The sequence below is a fragment of the Ictalurus punctatus genome, chromosome 1 (assembly GCF_001660625.3).
Source record: "Ictalurus punctatus breed USDA103 chromosome 1, Coco_2.0, whole genome shotgun sequence".
NCBI lineage: Eukaryota > Metazoa > Chordata > Actinopteri > Siluriformes > Ictaluridae > Ictalurus > Ictalurus punctatus.
Genome location: NC_030416.2, coordinates 5,946,541 through 5,965,360, shown reverse-complemented (window position 1 = coordinate 5,965,360; position 18,820 = coordinate 5,946,541). Strand labels below are relative to the sequence as shown.

Sequence of the window (18,820 nt, the reverse complement as noted above, 5' to 3'; positions counted from 1 at the left end):
TTTATTTAACAAACAGGTGGTGATTTAATTATATTAATTTCAAATATTTCATCTCTTTCTCAGTCAAAGTCAACAGGTTGAGCATTCAATGTATGAGATCATTGAGGAAATAAAAAGAGTTATGAAGCCTGTAGAGATGGTGAATGTGGAGGTGAGAAAAAACTATTTTATAACATAAAATAACATTCATGTTGAACAATGATGGTTTTTATAGTTAGTGTGGACATCTTAACAATGCAAAGAATGTGTTAATTGTAGTAAAACAAGTGAGTATCTTGTAAGGACTCGTTCAAAAAAAGTTCATTTGTATCATCAATATATTACATTTTTAAACTATTTGTGTATCCAGGAGCCATTTCAGTGCCTTCACCTTGATGTTAAACTAAAGACTCGTTGCCTGCTTTGCATACCCTGTACATTCTACCTGATGATGGGACAGTTGTGTCAAAGGAACACTGAGGCATTGGTTAAAGGTTAGTCACCACCAGACACGAGTAGTTTTTTGTTGTTGTTGTTTTTGGCGGGAGGTGGGGAGGGGGAGTATTTATTTAGATATTTTTGTTATGTTTCAATGGATGTATGTATTTATCCACAAATGCCATGTATGTATGTATGCATGTATGTATGTATTTATTTTAAACAATTTTATATTTATATATATATATATATATATATATATATATATATATATATATATATATATATATATATATATATATATATATATATATAATTATTATTTATTTTATATTTTTTTAAAGCTACCAAACTTTCCCTGGACTCTCTGAGGTGTCGACTTTATGAAAGCCCTAAGTATCATTCATCTACTTTCTCATCAAGTTCTCCGGCAGCCTACTCACCACTTTTTAGAGCCTCCATTGAGCTGGCCATCCCAAATATCATCCTTAGACCCAGTTTAGAGGAAATGCAGGTAAGTAGTATCAAAAGGTCAGCATAGTATACAAAGTTTTCAATGAAACAAGACATTTCAGACAAGGACATTTTGTTGTTCATGAGCTAGGTAAGCAAATTGTTTCTGATGCTGTAGTGAAAACACCTGGTGTGTGTAAGAATGGAGTTGCAGTCAGTTGATGTGGCATGAACAGAAATACAGAACTGAAAAGATAAGTCAAAGAGGAGATAAAAACAAGGGAGATTCCCTTTTGGACCTGAAGTTTGTATTTGTATTACTGCCATGGTACTACTGACTGCAAAACAGAACTAATTGGAAAACAGAATCTTTAAACATACATATTCATTACTTCTAAGAAAGGAAAGCATCTGATAAGAATCACTACATGTGTGCAAAGATGAGAGGAAGAGCACATGCTCATGAAAACAAGCACTTGTAATACATATACACACACAATGCTTTCTCTGCATTCAAGCTAATCGGCTAAGGTATAGTCAGGTATGTGTGGACATTTATACCAAGAGAAGACCAAGAGAGGATCTTAGACTGGTGACGGTCAGTGGTTTAGACATTGTAACAGTGGTTTGACAAGGGACGTTTACCATGGCAGCCCACATGCTGTCCTAAGAAAACTACCTTGTCTTTAAATAGCCATTCAAGGGGCTGAGTAAAAACCCTGCATCATGGAGCAGTGACAGTAAGTATGAGACAATATGAAAATGCTCAACCATGGAATTGGTTGCAATTAAAATATTGGATCATGACAGATTTGCCACTATTTTAAACCGCTGGCAAAATGACCACATTATGAAAAAAGCTGGGGCTATCTAAATAACCCCGGGGGAGATTGGTCCATGTACTGTGTAGTGCTGTCCACCACAAGTGAAAGCATAGCAGTATTGATCCTGAGATCTATTGGGGCATGAACAGAAGCCATTAGTAATATCAAATGCAGAAAAACCCCAAAATCCTTTGGAGTAATATTATTCTGAATTGTGGTAGAATTAACAACAATTGGAGTTGTTTTAGGTGTTGATGGTCAGGCAAAAACTAACATCTGGTTTCCTAACTTCCTAAGTTTTTATGTTAGACTTAAAAATATAAGTAAATACTGTGCATCTCTAATATGAGCAGGGAATGCATTCCAGAGTCTAGGAGCATTGGATGGGAAAGCCCTGTCCCCTATAGATTGCAACCGTGTCTGTGGGACAGCCAGTAGACCAGCTTGGGGGAGCGCAAATGATGCTTGGAAGTATATAAAGTTAAAAGTGGAGACACATACTGAGTGGCCAGACGGACAGGTGCAGTGCCTTATATGTGAGCATAAGGATTTTAAAATCAATGCAAAACCTGAGCGGGAGCCAGTGCAAGGACTTCAGTATTGGAGTGATGTGTTCATTTCTCCTGACACCAGTCAGGATCTTAGCAGCAGAATTTTGCATACATTGCAATTTATTTAGTGTGGCTTTAGTAACCCCATCAAGAAGTGCATTGCAGTAATCAATAAAGACTGAAAATGTCTGGGTCCCGAACACTAATTGGAAGGTTGTTACATAACTGTGGAGCTTTGTAAGAGAATGGTCTGCCTTCATTATTTGAGGTGACAGCAAAAAGCCTGCACCTTTTGGGTGAAGCAGGCATGCTGGGTCATAAAAGATAAAAAGGTTAAAATCAGGTATTGTGGCATGAGACCATTCAATGCTTTAATAGTAGTAATATTTCAATAGTAGTATTTTAAAATCAAGGCCATCCAAAGTTATATTCACATTTATTCATTTAGCAGATGCTTTTATCCAAATATAGTATGTAGTTGGAAAGCTTGTTTTTAGTTGTGTAAAAGGGACCTTTGATATTGGCGTGTATTTGGACAGATGACCAGGGTCGAGGTCAGGTTTTTTAATGAAGCAGTCAAGATGTTATTGAAGTGTAGGCTTTTCAGTTTTAAAAGATTGTATTAGCAGTTTAGAATTTTTCTTACTTAGTCCCTCCATTTTCACAGGCTCAAAAATAGACTAAACTAATACAATTATAATTTTAATGATTATTTTAACACTGTGATGCAAATCCTTTTATTTTCAATGACTGCCTGGAGTCTGGAACCCATGAATATCACCAAATGCTGAGTTTCCCCCCTTGAGGTGATTTTCCAGGCCTTTACTGCAGCCACTTTTAGTTGCCGGTTGTTTGTGGGCCTTTCTGCCTTCAGTAAGTCTACATGAAAACTAGAGGATGCTCAGTTGGGTTGAGGTTAGGTGACCATTTAAGAACATTCCATTTCTTTGCCTTAAGAAGCTCTTGGATTGCTTTCATGGTATGTTTTGGGATCATGAGATCTGCAACATGAAACTCTATGCTATCAGTTTTGCAGAATTTGACTGAATCTAAGCAGAAAGTATAGCTTTATCTGCTTCAAAATTCATCCTGCTACTTCTATCAGCAGTCACATCATCAATAAACACCAGTGACCGAGTTCTACTGACAACCTTACATGCCCATGCCATAACACTCCCTCCACCATGTCTGACAGGTGATGTGGTATGCTTTGGATCATGAGCCCTTCCTTTCCCACTCCATACGCTTCTCTTCCTATCATTACAAGTTAATCTTGGTTTAATCTGTCCAAAAAATATTGTTGCAGAACTGGGCAGGCTTTTTTTTCTTTTCTTTTTATTTCTTTTTTTTTTCTTTTTTTTTTTTTTTCTTTTTTAGATATTTTCTAGCAGTTAGATGTTTTAAGTGTAACCTGGGCTTTCAGTTATTGAGCGTTATCAATGGGTTGTATTGTGAGGTAAACCCACTGTATTTACATATGTCTAAAACAGATTTTAATGAGAAAAGGTAATGATCTGAGATAGTTTCAGGCTGGGGTAATGTGACTATATTTTCTATATCTACTCTGAATGTTATATAGGGAAAATGAGCTGTTTGGGTTAAATTGTTGTATTCTCCACTATTATATGTAACAAAATTAGCTGTTTAAATTGAGTTATTGTATTCTCTGCCAACCATCAACAACCATGAATTTTATCAATCTAATTTCACTTCTTTAGAAAGGCTTTAAACTTACTATTATATGCACCAGTCTTAGCTAAAGTCTGGAGGTACTGCGCTTGCCTGTTAACGGTTATGGTATTTCCTCATTACTTCTTGGTCTTGAGGGGATTCCCACTATGGTTATTCATTTGTCTGGTTGGAGTTTGAGAGGAGTCTCGAAAGAACAACCAGAATGATGAATGGAACGCCATGTAGTATGAGGGATGTTTGGAGAGCTAACAGAAATCATTAATGTTATATCCATCGCTGTTGAAGTGTTTCACCACTGGAACGAAGAAATCCCACGTTCTAATGGTAAAAAGGGGCTTGACAAAACAATCAGCCAGTCTTCTCTTGCTTTCTCCATTGTACAGCTGATTACATCCCCTACAGTAAAGACAATAACAAAAATCTGGTAGTCATGGTTGTGGAATGATTGGTAATAAAACTTATCCTTTATTGCCTGTAATTTTAGTAGCTGTATTTATAAATTTGTGTATGGAACATCTAGAATGTCCAATCAGCTGGGAATAAGGAATGGAATTTTTGGAGTGCTTGGAATGTCCTTGTCCTTGACACTAAAGACTAGCTGCGTTTACACGGACAACATTAATCCACACTTAATCCGATTAAGACCATACTTTGATTAAGAAACTACCATGTAAACAGCAATTTTTACTTACCTTAATCTAATTAAGGTCATAATCAAATTAAGTTCTAATCGAATTAACACAGGTGGAGTACTCCCGATTTAGTCGCATTATGGACGTGTATTACAGACATGTAAACACCTTAATCACATTATGAGCGTCGTGTGAGAGTTTTCACCGCATTTTGCGACAGGACACGATCACACACGGCAGTTTTACGTTTTACGGTGAACAAGAGAGCACAGCTGCGTCCCAAACCACAAACTTTCCTACTATAGGCCTGTAGTGGGGAAAAATACATGTATCTTGGCTACTATATAGACGGTAACTATGCGATTTGAGATGCAGTCCATGGCTTCAAGCAGTTGTCTATTAGCACGTATAGCATGAAAAAGTACCGTAACAAAGACGTATGTTGATGCGTGAAATTCTGGAGGGACGGCGGGCTGTTAATCTAATTATGTTCTATAACATATAAAACGGGAACATGACAGGAGTATTCTAAAAGCAACTCATGTAAACACCTTAATCACATTATTATCTTAATCAGAGTAAGGTCAATAATTAGATTACTGCTGTCCATGTAAATGTAGTCACTGTTTCAAGTCTTGAAAGTGAGAGATTATAATCAACAGTATTGAAAGCAGCATTGAGATCAAGCAAATTTAGAATAGAAACTAAACTATGATCTTATAGAAACCAGACTGAAAAGGTTTCAAAAAAGATTGTTAACTGTAAAGTGTTTACATAATTGAGAAGCAATGACATGTGCCAGGATTTTTGCAAGGAAGGGAAGATTAAACATGAAAATATATATGATTGAAAATATCTTTTTTCTTCCATGTTTTTCCTGTATTGTCCAGAGTGTTCTGACCAAAGTTGTGTCTACAGTCTTGTCCATGGCAAAGGATATTCCCCTCTGGAGATTTTCACATTTACATCACAAGCAGCAACAGGTATTACATGTTATTACTTTAAATGTGTTGTTTTTACATAACCATATTAAATGAGTATATTTAATAATTTGGTATATTTAATAATTTGTAAAACGTGGTCACTGGTGAAATTTATATTATATATATAGTATTTAATTATGTCACCTTCATAACATTTACAGTGGTGCCTGAAAGTTTGTGAACCCTTAAAAAATTTCTATATATCTGCATAAATATGATTTAAAACATCATCAGATTTTCACAAGTCATAAAAGTAGACAAAGAGAAACCAATTAAACAAATAAGACAACAGTATTATAATTGGTAATTTATTTATTGATAAATGATCCAATCTTACATATCTGTGAGTAATAAAAGTATATGAACCTCTAGGATTAGCATTTATTTGAAAGGGAAATTAGAGTCAGGTGTTTTCAATCAATGGGATGACAATCAGGTGTGAGTTTTCTCCCTATTTTATCTATCAAAGTGTAATCTTCACAACATGTTTGTAGAAGTGTACCATGACAAGGAGATTTCTGAAGAAAAAGAGGAGTTGTTGCTCATCAGGCTGGAAAAAATTACAAAATCATCTCTAAAGAGTTTGGAGTCCACCGATCCCCATTCAGATAGGTTGTGTAAAAATGGTGGAAATTTAAGACAGTTGTTACCCTCCCCAGGAGTGGTGGACCAACAAAGATCACTCCAAGAGCAAGACATGTAATAATCTGTGAGGTCAGAAAGGAGCCAGGGTAACTTCTATGCAACTAAAGGCCTCTCTCACATTGGCTACTGTTAATGTTCTTGAGTCCACCATCAGGAGAACAATGAACAACAATGGTGTGTATGGCAGGGTTGCAAGGAGAAAACCACTGCTCTCCAAAAAGAACATTGCTACCCATCTGCAGTTTGCTGAAGATCATGTGGGCAAGGCAGAAGGCTTCTGGAACAATATTTTGTGGATTGATGAGACCAATAAAATTTTTGGTTTAAATAAGAAGGGATATTGGCGCACGGTGGCAGGTTCGCCTCACACCTCCAGGGTTGGGGGTTCGATTCCCACCGTGGCCCTGTGTGTGCGGAGTTTGCATGTTCTCCCTGTGCTGTGGGGGTTTCCTCCGGGTACTCTGGTTTCCTCCCCCAGTACAAAGACATACATGGTTGGCATGTCCAAAGTGTCCGTAGTGTATGAATGGGTGTGTGAATGTGTATGTGATTGTGCCCTGCGATGGATTGGCACCCTGTCCAGTGTGTACCTTGCCTTGTGCCTGATGCTTCCTGAGAGAGGCTCCAGGTTCCCCATGACCCTGAAAAGGAAAAGCGGTATAGAAGATGGATGGATGGAGAAGGGATATATTGGGAGAAAAGAAAACACTGCATTCCACCATATGAATCATTCAATTAAATTTTATTTGTATAGTGCTTTTAACAATGGACATTTTCTCAATGTAGCTTTACAGAAACATATAAACACAGGATACAGATTTTAAATGTGTGAATTTATCCCTTATGAACAAGCCGGTGGCAGCGGTGGCAAGGAAAAACTCCCTAATATGAAATGAAGAAGAAACCTTGAGAAGAACCAGACTCAGAAGGGAACCAATCTTCTTCTGGTCAACAACGGATAGTGTGAAAGTAAAAGAAAGTTCATTATGGTTTTTATATGAAGTCTGTTTGTTGAACTGATCCAATGTTCACTAAAGGAGACTTGAGTGCAAATTGGTATGTGGTAATTGAAGTCCTAAGGCCATCGCAGCAACCATAGTCCCAGGAACCACACTGAGAATGTCCATGTGGAATTGAGGTCCAAAAGCATTTCCATGGTACTTCAAGCGGTACCATCCTAAGCAATCTCCCGACTGTAGCTTCCAGTTCATGTGAACTCCATCCAGAGGTAGGGCATCAGGATGGATCAGGCAGGTCCAGTGAGCAGAAAGGGTCAGGATCACTGTCATCTCCATAAAATCATGTGTGGCTCGACAGAAGGAGAGTGCGAGAGGGAGGTAAAGAGAGGGAGAGATTGTCAGGTATGCTTACTATCCTGTGATGGATAACATTGTGTACTTCACAAAAAAGAACGTCTATTCATGGTAAGCTTGAGTAAACAAATATGTTTTCAACCTAGACTTAGACAGAGACTGTGTCTGAGTCCCGAACACTAATTGGAAGGCTGTTCCATAACTGCAGGGCTTTGTAAGAGAAAGCTCTTCCCTCTGCTGTAGCCTTGACTATTATCCCATCTGTGAAAACTGGTCGTGGTACTATCATGGTTTTGGCCTGGTTTGCTGTATCTGGGCCAGGATGACTTGCTATCTTGCTAGGAAAATGCTAGGACATCTGTTCATGTATTGAATCGCAAGAGAAAGGGGGGACAAGACAACAACCCTAAGCACACAAGTCGTTCTACCAAAGAATGATTAAAGAAGAACAAAGTTAATGTTTTGGAGTGGTCAAAGTCAAAGTCCAGACCTTAATCCAATAGAAATGTTGTGGAAGGAATTGAAGCAAGCAGTTCACGTGAGGAAACCCACCAACATCCCAGAATTAAAGCTGTTTTGTACTGAGGAATGCGCTAAAATTCTTCCTAGCCGATGTGCAGGACTCAACAGTTACTGGAAATGTTTGTTGCAGTTATTGCTACACAAGGGGTTCAGACCAGATACTGAAGGCAAAGGTTCACATACTTTTGACACTTGCAGATATGTCATATTGGATCATTTTCTTAAGTAAATAAATGACTAAGTATAATATTTTTTTTATCTCATTTGTTTTAGGTCATATTTATGCAGATATATAGACAATTCTAAAGGGTTCACAAACTTTCAAGCACTGCTGTACATGATTGTCATACATTAACAACATTTATTTTTTTTACTCTGAAGAAGGTGTGATGGCTGAAATGGTTAAAGATCGATAATATATGGGATTTAAAATGAAAGTTACATGTGAAATAAACTTGCGTACTGTGAATTTTGCAGATGGAGCTGCTAGCAACACGAGAGCTGGCAGATGATGGCCCAGCCACCAAACAACTAAGTCTGAAACCACTTGACAGACAGATTGCTGAGCATAAGGATATTACTAAAACAGTTGTCCAGCTAAGCTCCCTAGTGTTCTCTCTTAAAGTGGATCCTGAAGCCATTCTGGATGACTTATCCCATTTCTCCACTTTGTGGAACCAGGTATGCTATTTTCTTTTATCATTAAACATGAGAAAGGAATTGTATTAAGACACCTCATGGAAAAGTAGAGCTGCGACTATTAGTTGACATAATCAAATCAATTCATTATCAAAATCATTATATTCTATACCAGTGGTTCTTAACCTGTGAGTCACAAGCCCCTGGGGGGTTCCAAAGTGGTAGCAGGGGGTTGCGGGAAAACTTTTATTTGAAATGGAAGTCACTGCCGGATTTTTGGATATCCAAATATGGTAATATTTCTTATTGTCACAATTTCCCCTCGTGCTATTGCTGTAACACGCAGCGTATGCCGAAGCTCGAAGCACGAGTGCGCGCTTACAGGTTTCAATTACATTGACTTTGTTTACTTTTGACACATTGTTATTCGTTGTTTCCCTTATTATTATTATTATTGTCATTATTGTATTCAGCTGTTCTTGTTATCCCCCTGATTATGTTTGGTATTTAAACCCCTCGTGTATCTATTATGTACTTCACGAAGTATTGAGTTTTATCAACATGCCAAGCCTTTGTTCCTCGTGATTCGTTTCATGGTTTTGATCTTCAAAAAATATCTTCATTGTTTTCAGCTGTCCAGTGTTTAACCCATGTTTGTTATATAAACCCCTCGTGTCTCTGTGCACATTGCGTACTATTGAGTTTAGCTCATTACCAAGTGGTTGTTCATTGTTTCTCGTCTTGATTCATGTTTATATACCTTGTTTCTTGTTTCTCGTTTTTGATTCTAGCCTCGCCCGGTTTATGCCTGTTTGCATATCGCCTGACCTTTTGCTTGTTATTAGACCACACTTTGGATTACCGTTTTGGATTTGTCTGCTTGCCTCTCTCTCTAATAAACGTTTTTTACTGCACTCGTATCTGTCCTAACCTAAGTTCATTTTGTGACCCAATACTATGCCTCGTCATGGATGAAGCAGGAACAACGAAGAGACATTATGCTAGGAAGACCAAGCCAACCATCCCAGCCAGGGATTCGATCCAGTTTCCGCAATGGACTTTCATGGAGCGCCTCAATCTTTACATTGGATTTTTCTGCTACCCTGAATATTTTCTTGTGGACTGCCAGTTCTATTTTGCAAGGTTAGCAGACCCCAAGCCAGAGGAGAAGCAATGGCTCAAGTACATGTAGTCCCGGTTTTTTGGACCAGCCTGCCGGTGGGTGCAGCTCCTATTGGCCAGGGAAGCCAGGGAACTTGGGAGTGTATTGATCTTGTTTCTCATTTCTCGTTTTTGATTCTACGTTCGCCCAGTTTATGCCTGTTTTCAGGCAAAGAGGGTGGCCTCCACACCAGAGCTCCAACCTGAAACCCACGAGGTGGTCTCACCTGCCGAGCTCCAGCCAGAGGTCAACGTGGCGAACTCCTCTCCAGAGCTTGAGATCCACGACGTGGTCTCACCTGCCGAGCTCCAGCCGGAGGTCAATGTAGCGACCTCATCTTCAGCACTCCAACCTGAAACCCACAAGGTGGTCTCACCTGCAAAGCAAGGGAGGAGTGCCCTCGGAGGGGGTTCTGTCACGATTTCCCCTTGAGTCAGCGTTGCAGTATTGCAGCGTGCTTGGAAAAACGAAGCGCAAGCTTGTGCACGAGCCTTTAGCAAACACACGCTTTTCGTTAAATGGTAAATGGTCTGCACTTATATAGCGCTTTTATCCAAAGCGCTTTACACTGTGTCTCATTCACCCACACACCAATGGTAGCAGAGCTCCCATGCAAGGTGCTAAGTTGCCATCGGGAGCAACTTGGGGTTCAGTGTCTTGCCCAAGGAATCGAACCGCCAACCCTATGATTAGTGGACAACCCACTCTACCACCTGAGCCACAGGTGCCAATGTCATTCTTCATGACATTGACTTTGTTTACGTTGCACAGGTCCTTTTGTTATGGTTATGTTCTGTCCCCACCCCTGTTTTGTCATTGGTTGTTTTCCGAATATGTGTCATCATTGTTTTCAGCTGTCCAGTTTTTAACCCATGATTATGTTTGTTATATAAAGTCCTCGTGTCTCTGAGCACATTGTGTAGTATTGAGTTTATCTCATTACCAAGCGGTTGGTCATTGTTTCTCATCTTGATTCATGTTTATTGTTCTTGTTTCTCATTTCTCGTTTTCGATTCTACGCTCGCCCAGTTTATGCCTGTTTGTACAGTAGCTTGACTTTTTGCCTGTTTTTAGACCATGCTTTGGATTACTGTTTTGGATTTGTCTGCCTGCCTCTCTCTCTAATAAACATCTTTTACTGCACTTGCATCCGTCCTAACCTCCATTAAGTTTATTTCATGACAATGTACAGTTGTTTTGTAATACCCTTCATTAATTTAACTCTACATTTAAATTAAGGTATTTTGCACCACATTTCCTTTATGGGCTTTCCCCAACTGATTAACAAGTTTTCGGTAGTTAACTATTCACCCTGAGATACTGTGTGTAACAAATTGTGAGTTGAGACAGATGCAAGTGCAGTTCAAATGTTTTAATAAAGTTCAGGGCAGAGGTATTCAAAAATTTTAATCCTGATCACAGTTCACAAGAAATGTTGTGGAAGGACATGAAGCAATCAGTTCATGTGAGGAAACCCACCAACATCCAAGAGTTGAAGCTGTTCTGTACTGCGGAATGGGCTAAAATTCCTCCAAGCCGATGTGCAGGACTGATCAACATTTACTGGAAACCTTTAGTTGTAGTTATTGCTGCACAAGGGGCTCACACCAGAAACTGAAAGCAAAGGTTCACATACTTTTGCCACTCAAAGATATGTAATATTAAATTGTTTCCTCAAAAAGTAAACGACCAAGTATAATATTTTTCTCATTTGTTTAATTGGGTTCTCTTCATCTACGTTTAGGACTGTTTTAGGTCATGTTTATGCAGATATATAGAAAATTCTAAAGGCTTCACAAACTATCAAGCACCCCTATATCTGTGGTTGTCTGAATTCTTTAGTCGCCAGCCAAACCCGATTTCTTTGCTGATATGGGTTTACTCCTCTGTGACAGTCGGAGTTAGCTTTATGGACTCGGGCTGTTTGTTTGAGCTGTTGGTGTGCCTACTCTCATAGCTGTTCAATCCTGTGGAACCATCATCCACTAAGGTCATCCACTGCGGAACCATCATCTACTGCCAGTGAGTCTGTCTGGTTAGTGCCCCAAGGAAACAGAGGAGGCTGGTAACTGAGAACATGGAATGGTGGAATTGGGTGGAAGAGTGCCCGCGTTCTGAGAATAGTCTGCCCATGGCAGAAACTGAAACCAGTCACCCTGGTTATCCATACAGACGGTTCTCAGGAATCGCCTGACCTCCAGATTAGCCCACTCCACTTGGCCATTGAACTGAGGATGATAGCCAGAGGTTAGGCTAATGGTTACTCCTAGTTTGTCCATAAAACTGATCCATACTCCAGACATGAACTGAGGGCCCCGGTCACTGATAATGTCCTCTGGAATCCCAAAGTACCTGAATACATGATTGAATAGGAGTTCTGTGGTTTCAAATGCACCGGATAGACTGGGTAATGGGATGAAGCATGGGGAAACAGGGGGATATGAGAGAGTGAAATTGTAAAGAAAAGTGACCAGTTTGCTTGGTGGGGATTCAGATGTTTAGCAGTTCGGACATGCTCCACTCTTCCAAGGCAAGCCTGACTGCAAGTAGTTCACGGCTACCAATTCATAGTTCTATTCTGCTCCGGATAATTTCATAGAAAAAAGCTGCGTGTAACTTTGGCTTTTTACCAAACAGAGGACAGCTGACTCCTACCACTGTCACAGATTCATCCACCTTGACAATTTGCAGGATCAAGATGCTTAAGTATGGGTCTATTGGGGAACGCTGTCATGAGTTGCTGGAAGGCTTTCTCTAATGAGGTATTCCTAGCCAGATGTTTGGTTCCCTTTTGAGCATTGATGTCAAAGGATGGGCGATAGTACTGAACCCTCAAATAAATTGCTGATAAAAATTAGGATCAGGATATCATCTATATAGATGACAACATATCTACCCAGCATGTCTCTAAGAACATCATTAATGAAGCACTGGAACACAGAGAGGGTACTAGAGAGCCCACATGTCATTACCAAATACTCATAGTGTCATGTGATGGTGCTGAATGCTGACTTCCACTCATCCCCCTCTCTGATGTGTACCAAGTTATATGCACTGTAGAGGGGGCAGTAGGGGGTTTGAGGACAGGTGCATTTCACCTCCCAAAGAGGAAACTGAAAGGAGAAAACAAATATTAAGTAACTTTAAAACTTTAATTTACTTCAAGACTTATCTGTTCCTATATTTTCACTTGCCTAAAATTGGGTGGTCTCATATAAAAGGTTCCAGGAAATAAAAGCTAAAGTTCCAGTAATTTCGGAGGGGACTGTAACTCATGATGGTAGTAGCCGAATGAATTCAGAAGTCTACAGAAACATTCAGTCTGCCAATTTACAGAGAAATGCATCCAATCTAATTGGGAGGAACTTCATCATGCAGCAAGGCAATGACCCAAAACACACTGCCAACACAAGAAAGGCAAAAAAATTTGGAAGGTTTTAGACTGGCCAAGTCAGTCACCAGACCTTAACCCAATAGAGCATGAATTTCACTTCTTGAAGATGAGACTAAAGGAAGAAACCCCTAAAACAAACAACAAATGATCTGTGAGATAAGCCTGGAAAAGCATCACAAAAGAAGTTTGATGATGGACAGTGGGTTGCTGGCTTGATGCAGTTATTGCAAGCAAGGGATATGCAACCAAATATTAGGTGTTATAATTTTGCATACCTAAAGATTGGGTGGTCTGTCATCAAAGGTGTCATGTTCTAAGTTGTTTAACACATCTATATGTACATATCAGGAAATTAAATTTGGAATTCTTATCTATTGGCTCATATTCATCTTTTGATCTCAAACCCAAACGTGTTTACTTTATAGCAAAAACAAAATAATTGACCTTGCCATTCCAATTCTTTTGGAGGGGTATTTTCCTGTATAGAGAAAATTGTATATGTTATACATCAGATATATAAAATACCAGTTTGGACACGTTACATCCATAACGCAAATGTCAGTATTCTCTTAATGATGTACATTCAAAACAAGAAATATTTTAAAATCTATTCTTTTTGTGTTTTGTAATTCTTTCTATGATGGTTTTTAAAATTCACAGTTGGTATGCAGTAAAATGTGTAGTCTTCTGCAAACATTTATCTGTTTGATGTCACATCTATAATGCTGGTAAAGGTAAAAACCAAAAATCACATCTGCTGTGACGTCACATCAGCATCATATAAGCAGCTGCGAAATCAGCTGATGCTGATGTGAAGGCACATACTATTTATTATACATGGATAAATGTCTTATCTTTTGCATCGTTGATAGCTTGGAGATGTTTACTCTTTCACTGCAATCTTGATTTAAGATCATTCTCTAAATTAAAAACAAAAATTCTCTGTACCCAGTGTTACCAGAATAGGCCCCAGATCGCACCACAAACCTAACCATGAATGAATGAATGAATGAATGAATGAATGATATTTCACCTTTTGTGGTGCAAATATTAATAATATAATAATTAGTAAAATAATTTTATAAGAAGATATAATAATAACAATAAGAAGAAATGATTAATTATTAATATTCTTTCTTTTCAAGGATCCAACTGAGCAAGTAAAATCATTTTTGGGAACCAATCCATCCCTTCCTGAGTTCAGTGGGCAACTTTCATATTATTCTGTAAGTTATCCAATTCATATTTTTCTATTAGTTATCCAGTACATAATCCACTTAGATAAGATTACCTTTTGAATTTATCTCAAATGAGAATAATCAATGCCAATTACATATATCACAATGTTACAAGTGATTATCTGTTAGTCATATTGAATAAACTTTCCTTGGATTAAAATTATACACAAAACTGCCATTATTCCCTGCGCACTATATTTAATCCTGTTGATTTTATTAGTGTGGATGTGCATTATTAACCTCATTGTGTTCATAAAAAGGAATTCTATATATAGTTCCAGTTGTTCCAATAATTGTATCAGCAACAAGGTAATTATTAGCTATCAAAGTTGCTGGCTACAGTATAATTTTTAACCCTGCCAATTCCCATGTAAGTGAATGGAACACAAGCCAAAATTACATTTTATGTAACTTATTTTCAGGAATAGTGTTCTGTTGTTTTCATGATTTCATATGACCATGATATCTCTCTCAGTATTTTTCTTTATGACAAATGTGTTTTATAATAGTTATTTCATGATAATTAAAAGGGTGTGGTTGATGATACAGTTGATAACTTTGGACATGCCGCTCAAGCTCATGAAAGTGTACACACTTTCCAACACATACCTGAAACTCTTGACAGTTCTGTAGCAAAGCCATGTCTTGTTCTGCTGTAAATTGTTTTAACAGACCCTCAGCAGGGAATTATTTGCTGATATTATAACTAACTAATCAACATGAGTAAACAGTGATTGTATAAACAAAGGGAACTAGCTAAATTTATTACACTAATTTACCATTGACTGAATTACCTTAGCTAATACTCATAGTAGCTTGGTACAGTTAGTCAGTCACTCTTTTTTAAACATATTCAGATGGGTAACTTACTGCAGGTGTCAGAGCAGCGAGTCTTTTCCACAGAAAATCAGTCATGTTGAGTGTAAATGGTGACTGCTGTTTCTCTCTATATTTTCAGCTGGTACATTATATGAGCTACTTAAACTTACTTGCATTACTTTGACTAATATGATGGATTAGCTAGCAAATGGTCGCACAGTCAGTTATGACTAAAAACTCAAACATTTTCCTGAGAACAGTAAACTCAATATACACCATTTGGCCAAAAGTATGTGGACACCTGACAGCCACATGTTCCAAAAATATGGGCATTAACCCCCATTCTTTGTTTTCATTCACAAGCGCATTAGTGAAGTTGGTGCACTGATGTCAAGTGAGAAGGTCTGGTGAGGTAAAGTGGTGGTCTTCAGTGGAGTTGAAGTCAGGGCTTGGGGCACTTGAGTTCTTCCACATCAGACTTTGCAAAGCATGTCTTTATGGACATCATCACATGCATAGGTGCACTGTCATGATGATCCAGGTTTGGGCCCTTTAGTTCCAGTGTAGGGAAATCTTAAATCTACAGCATACAAAGACATTCTAGACAATTGTGTGCTTACAACTTGTGGCAACAGTTTGGGGAAGTTCCTAAATGTATTTGTAAAAATTTATTAATTTTGTATTAACTTCTGCAGACACTTGAAGCCAAGATAGAGGATCTTCCTACCTTTTGCACTTTTGGCTTTATCCTTTATGACATCCATTCCCTCAAGCTTTCCTTGACCCAGGAATGTCAAGCATGGAAGCGAACATTTGGGATTGCTTTAAATCAGCTTGCCTCTACAGACATGAGTGAGCTAAGTTCTTTTGTTGATGGGATGACTAAACAGCTTCAGAGACCTATCTCTGACCTAGAGGATGTGAGGGAAGCCATGACTGCTTTAAGAAAAGTATGTGAAGCAGAGATGTGGATTGAGGCCACTATTGGGCCAGTAGAGGAGACCTTTGCCCTGCTAAATAGACATGAACTACAGTTCAGTGATGGAAATGCTGAGAGAATTGACACTTTAATTTATGGTTGGAAAAACCTCAAAGAATTGGTGAGATTTTTTAAATCTCTCTCTATCTCTGTCTCTTTTAAATTTTATCTAAATATCTTAATCAGTATCAAATGTTAATATTAGTTTAAGTGTATGAATACAGTATAAGTTTATCAATAAGTGTATTTGTCATTTAAATTAAATTGCAAATTAATATTTGTTACTGTTTTATTTTTTTACATGAAAAAACAAATAGGCTACAAGAAATGTCACTGCCTCATTTGCACATGCCCACACACACGGTGAGCATTTTTCTTGATTTTTAATTCTTTTTCCATTTAAGGTCATGCAAACCCACAACACTCTTGAGCTGATTCACCCCACCATGAAGGCAGAGCTTCTTACTGGTGTCAAAAACTTTCAAGCTGCAGTTAAAACTTTCTACGATGACTATGACAAAAGGTACAATTACATTTGTAATTATGTAGAATACTGGTATGTTTGTATTGGCAGAATATTGTGCGAATGTTTCACAAGCGAATATCTCAATACAATTTTAACATGTATATATTCTAAAAAAAAATTAATTTTGGGTATTTGACTATACAGTTGCTTTGTAAACATAACTATGATAATTAACTTATTAATATACAATATTAGCTTTCGTGAGGTTTCCTTTAAAAAATTCTAATATTAATTCTGTCTCTCTCCACCATCAGTTGATTACACACACACACACACACACTGACAATCAGCCAGGTAATGAGAGAAACAAAGTGAATGTGCATTTTAAGTCATATGGTTGGAGATATTTCAGGTCACAAATGATAACGTACAAGGCAAAATGTAACACAACCCAGAAGTTGAATAGAGAAATCCATGGTGTTGGAACCCTATTATTTTATTTTAGTTTTTTCCTTTGTCTCCCCTAAAATGAGTCATGCAGGATAAAAAAAGGGTAGGTTGTTAAGGACCCACTAGTAATTGAGTCAGTCTCACTCAAATTGACCACAAGGGTGTTCTATTCATGTTTTGGCACATAAAATTAAGCATATCTCTTGTAAAAAAAAAAAAAGAAAAGAAAAGAAAAGAAAAAGTGTACATTAAAATTAATGCCCCCCCCCCAACAATTCTTTGGCTGAAACCATAAAAATAAATAAATAAATAAATATTTGAACCATTTAATCCTGGCCATGTAAGTTTACAATAATTTTTAAAAATTATTATTTTAGTCACAGCATTGGTATTCACCAGAGTCTGACACTTAATAATTATCAACACAAAACAGTTAAATTTTCTAAACAATATGGCTGGCACATGTCAAGACACTCTATGCCTATGAATCATTTTGCCCTGCACCATTAACTAAGAGAAATGATCAAAAGCTTGCTCAGGTACTGAGGTGCAAGGACATTCAGGGCTTTATACATTGTTAGTAGTATTTTATAATCATTGCAAACTAGAGAGCCAGTGTAGTGTGGATTACATAAGGGCGATGTGGTCATATCTTCTGATTCTTGTAATGACTCTGGCTGGTGCATTCTGGGCTAACTGAAGCTTGTTTGTGCACAAACTGCAACAACCAGAGAGCAAGGCATTACAATAGTCCAATCTAGAGGTATAAATTCATGAAGTAGTTTTTCTGCATCTTGTAGTGACATTATATTTTTAATCTTACCAATATTTCTGTGCTGAAACAAGACTATCCTAGTAATATTGTCAGCATGATCTTCAAATGAGAGACTGGAGTCAACAATCACAAAAAGTTCTTTCACTGCTGAACATGGTGTCACTGAAAGTCCATCCAGAGTTACTATGTAGTAGAAGTATTTCTGTCCTGTCAGAATTAAGGAGGAAGTAACTCAGTATCATGTCTATACATAAATCAACACTTTTTAGCAAAATGTCTTCCAAAATGTTTCATATATATATATATATATATATATATATATATATATATATATATATATATATATATATATATATATATATTAATTAGCCAATAATCGGTATCGGCCGATAAAGGCAATTCTTCAAAGTATCTGTAGATAGTTTCGAAACATCCGATGATAAAAGAGGGCGGGAAAACACATCGATTTCGTGCTGTGTGTAAAGATGATATCTCTTGTGTGGAATAATGACAAAACTGCAGTTTGTAAGCTCTGCACCACTAAAATTTTACACTGGATGCTGCAGTGAAGCGGAGAGTTTCGGCGTCGATTCAGTTTTGTTTTTTTGCCGAACTGCTTGAGCTGCAAATATTTAAATGAAGATGAGTTGACAAAAAAGTATATATTGCACATATATTTATAGAGTAGTATATTTCATATCCAGTTAATGTTAATATATAAAAAAGTTTATATTGTATATTACCAGTTTGATGTTCAATAATGAAGTAGAAATGCTTTTGTTTGTGGTGAGTGAATGTGAGACTAACAGGAGGTTTTTTAGAATTCAGTCAATCTTAATATGAATTAATAACTTTCAATAAGTTAA

General features: G+C 37.6%; 1 protein-coding gene across 2 annotated transcripts in view; it reads left to right on the top strand.

The window, feature by feature from the left end:
- dnah5l (dynein, axonemal, heavy chain 5 like) overlaps positions 1–18,820 on the top strand; it is a 277,853-nt gene that overhangs the window by 38,071 nt on the left and 220,962 nt on the right. For both annotated transcript variants that reach the window (XM_047154071.2, XM_047154066.2), the window contains 8 exons: positions 64–151; positions 350–473; positions 762–931; positions 5,460–5,552; positions 8,510–8,713; positions 14,373–14,453; positions 15,980–16,384; positions 16,668–16,786. In XM_047154071.2, the coding sequence (XP_047010027.1) occupies positions 64–151; positions 350–473; positions 762–931; positions 5,460–5,552; positions 8,510–8,713; positions 14,373–14,453; positions 15,980–16,384; positions 16,668–16,786 (1,284 nt within the window). The remainder of the gene's footprint in view (positions 1–63; positions 152–349; positions 474–761; positions 932–5,459; positions 5,553–8,509; positions 8,714–14,372; positions 14,454–15,979; positions 16,385–16,667; positions 16,787–18,820) is intronic.